Consider the following 3,192-nt stretch of genomic DNA (forward strand, 5'->3'; position numbering starts at 1 on the left):
ACATTTTTTTGTAAACAGTACTCTTTATGTATAAAAGACACATGAATTGTAATGAAAAGAAAACTTTGGGCCCAACTTTTCTATTGTTATTATGCATGCTTTGTACAGTTTTCAGTAGATGTTACAAGTTCCATTGTCACTTCTAAACACTTTGATCCTTACTCCAACCTTATTTTCCACCATCAGTTTATACTTTCTAAACACTGTTGGAACCTCACTTTTCAGCTTAAAAAAATACACCCATGTCATCCGTGTATAATCATCTATGAAAAGTATGAAATACTTGCTTCCACTCAATGATGCTATCTGCATAGGACCACAAACATCTGAATGGATTAGCTGAAGTTTTGTTGTTGCTCTCCAGGATTGATCCGAAGGAAATGTAGGTCTACTCAATTTGCCAATTTGACAAACACTGCAAAGGGTACTCTTTTCTTCAATCTCTAGTAAGTCTTGGACCATGTTCCTTTTCTTCAACTCTTTGAGGGCATTATAATGGTAATGTCCAAGCCGTTTGTGCCAAGTTTCTGACTCCTCCTGTCTAGTTAACAAGGTAGATTCATTGGTGGTTTTCCACTCAACCGGAAAACTTTTCCTTAGCATTTTTACCCTCATCAATTCGGCTCCTTTAGGATCAAGTATGGTACATGCTTGGTTCTCAAAGTGCAAGGAATAACCTCTCTCTAACATCTGCCCAACACTCAATAAATTTTGGCTAATTCTAGGAACATACAACACATGAGAGATTATTTTTGTACCTGACCAAGTTTGGACAACAACATCCCCCATGCCTTTGACCTCCATGAACTCACCATTTCCTATCTTTACTCTGGAGCAATATGATCTATCTAGGTTCACAAAATTTTGTAGGTTTGTAGCCATGTGATTTGTGCAGCCGTTGTCAATTAGCCAAGCTTCATTGCTTTTTTGTGCCGTGTAACAAGTGGCCACAAAAAGTTGTTCAGCCTCCTGACATTGTTGCTGATCCTCTCCAACTTTTGCTTGTTGTATTGGTTGGTTTGCCTTGTTTTTTCACACCCTTTCAATATGCCCAAATTGTTTACAACTCCTGCACTGTATACTAGGCCTGGACCAGCATCTTCTCTTCGGGTGCCCTTTCTTTTTACAGTGAGTTTAGGCTGGAAATTCCTTAACACCACCAGGTATTTCCCACTGATTGCTACTCTTCTCTTTCCCCTTCCTATCTCCAGCATACTTCTTTGTCTGTGCTTGTGTAGGTTTGCTTTTGTAGCTTGCAACTAAAGCACCTTCACTAGTATCTTCTTGCCTCAAAAGCCTTCTTTGCTCTTGAGCTTGGAGAGCATGGACAAGCTCAGTCAAAGTGATCTGAGTCATGTCTTTAGAGTCCTCTAAGGAAGAGATTTTGGACTCAAATCTCTCTGGAAGACTCACCAAAACCTTTTCCACAACCCTAAGATCAGTCAACTCCACTCCCATAAGCCTGATTTTGTTGACAACATTCATTAGTCTATCAACATAATCCTTTACTTTTTCAGTTTCCTGCATTCTTTGCATCTCAAATTCTCTTCTTAGATTAAGAATCTGCATATTCCTTGTTGTAGTGCTCCCCATGTACTCTTTTCTTAATTTATCCCATGCTTCTTTGGGATTTTCGTATGCCATGATTCTTGTAAAAACAAGATCAGTCACAGCAGCATGTATGTGAGAAAGAGCTCTTAGAGCTTTGGCTGTTTCTTCCTCATGCATCCTCAACTGGTTCAACGTGGGATTCTGTCCAAGTGGTGGTGGCTACCGGTTTTCTTCCACATACTGCCACAGTCCCTGTCCACGAAGGAAAGCTTTCATCTTTACTGCCCAGATGTGGTAATGTTCTTCGTTGAATACCGGTGGAGCCATCAATGCAGATTGCGTTGCCATGCCCCTGTTTTTCGTGTCTGTCGCAAGAAGAAGAAGGAACAATCACAGATTTATCGTTTTGAGATGAAGAAGGTTTTTGGAGATGTGATCGAAGGTTTACAATACTAAGTTTCTGGATTTTGTGGTGGCTCTGATACCATTTGATGGTTTCAGCTGGAGAACATTAGAGAAAAATAAAAAACAGAGCACCGTAAAATATTTTTCATATCATATTCATTGAAGAAAGATAGTATATAACACTTAACAACTCTCTGCTAATTACACCAACTACAGCACACATTACAGCTTTCAAAATTCAAATTTCACCACACATATTACTTCTAATACACTTTACTTAAATACCCTTAATTTTCTAAACAAGTTATTACTCAAAAAACACTCCCATGCACGTTAAATCACTGCTGCATGTAAGCTTCTGCATCTTCCAAACACAAACTTGCAGACTTGAGCATTTGATGCATTTCTAGCAAAGCATCACTACATCAACAGACACCTTCAAGTTTACCAATTTCAACTCCGGCTCCATCATCTTTAAGTGGTTCATCACCTGAATTTGCACCTCTATCTCTTGTACATACAAATTCATTAAATGATGCGAAATCACTGAATGTAAAACCTGATCCAACAAGCTTTAATTTACCACCTTCATATACTGAAGACAATAGAATCAGTAATGCCATTGCTTCAAGAGGTCTTGCCTCCGAGAATTCTTTGGGTGATCAACGAAATGAGAGATATGGAGGTAACGTACAATTTGCTTTTGCTTTTTCAAATTTTTCTCAGTTCATTTAGTTAAAACAAACTTAACAGTGGAAATCATCATTGAAGCTGCAGTGACCACGGGGACATTAGATGCCATTAGAGAAAGGATGAAGAGCATGCAATTGGCTGCAGCTGTTGGGAACCCAGAAGCTGGAAGCAGGCCTTTAATAAACAAGAACGATAATTTAAATCATGGAATCTCGAGTCAGAATCGTTAATCAGACCACCTGCTGTACAGGGTGCGGTTCTCCCCATGGATGAGAAGGCGTTATCTAGACTTCAAGCCCGCATGGAGAGACTAAAAAGTGGAACAATGGAACACCTTCAGAAATTTTTGAGCAGTACAAGGAGCTATCGCTCAAGTGTCTTTACGACCTCCGCCATAGGATGCCATTCTTGTAAATGGAAAGTGAGCGAGATTGATATGGAAGTGTAGCTGCCACTGTAATGTATATCTTGCATTCATTGTATACTGCAAATGATTATGGATTATGTATTCTTTTTTAGCGTTGTGGCAAAGTTTTGGTGAAG

General features: G+C 39.3%; 1 protein-coding gene across 1 annotated transcript; it reads left to right on the top strand.

Annotated features, from left to right (window-relative positions):
- The first annotated feature begins 1,848 nt into the window (after nt 1-1,848).
- LOC116110342 (protein MOR1-like) lies at nt 1,849-2,879 on the top strand. The gene is made up of 3 exons (XM_031396570.1): nt 1,849-1,971; nt 2,389-2,641; nt 2,734-2,879. The coding sequence occupies exons 1-3, from the start codon at nt 1,849-1,851 to the stop codon at nt 2,877-2,879; spliced, it is 522 nt and encodes a 173-aa protein (XP_031252430.1).
- Nucleotides 2,880-3,192: the final 313 nt, after the last annotated feature.

This window comes from Pistacia vera, unplaced genomic scaffold (genome assembly GCF_008641045.1).
Source record: "Pistacia vera cultivar Batoury unplaced genomic scaffold, PisVer_v2 Contig600, whole genome shotgun sequence".
NCBI classification, from domain to species: Eukaryota; Viridiplantae; Streptophyta; class Magnoliopsida; order Sapindales; family Anacardiaceae; genus Pistacia; species Pistacia vera.

Excerpts from the sequence above, each read along its gene's own strand:
- LOC116110342 (XM_031396570.1), top strand. The coding sequence starts at position 1,849 with ATGTTCTTCGTTGAATACCGGTGGAGCCATCAATGCAGATTGCGTTGC. Across the intron at positions 1,972-2,388 it reads ATCGTTTTGAGATGAAGAAG|ACACCTTCAAGTTTACCAAT; the intron begins GTTTTTGGAGAT and ends CTACATCAACAG. Across the intron at positions 2,642-2,733 it reads ACGAAATGAGAGATATGGAG|TGACCACGGGGACATTAGAT; the intron begins GTAACGTACAAT and ends TTGAAGCTGCAG.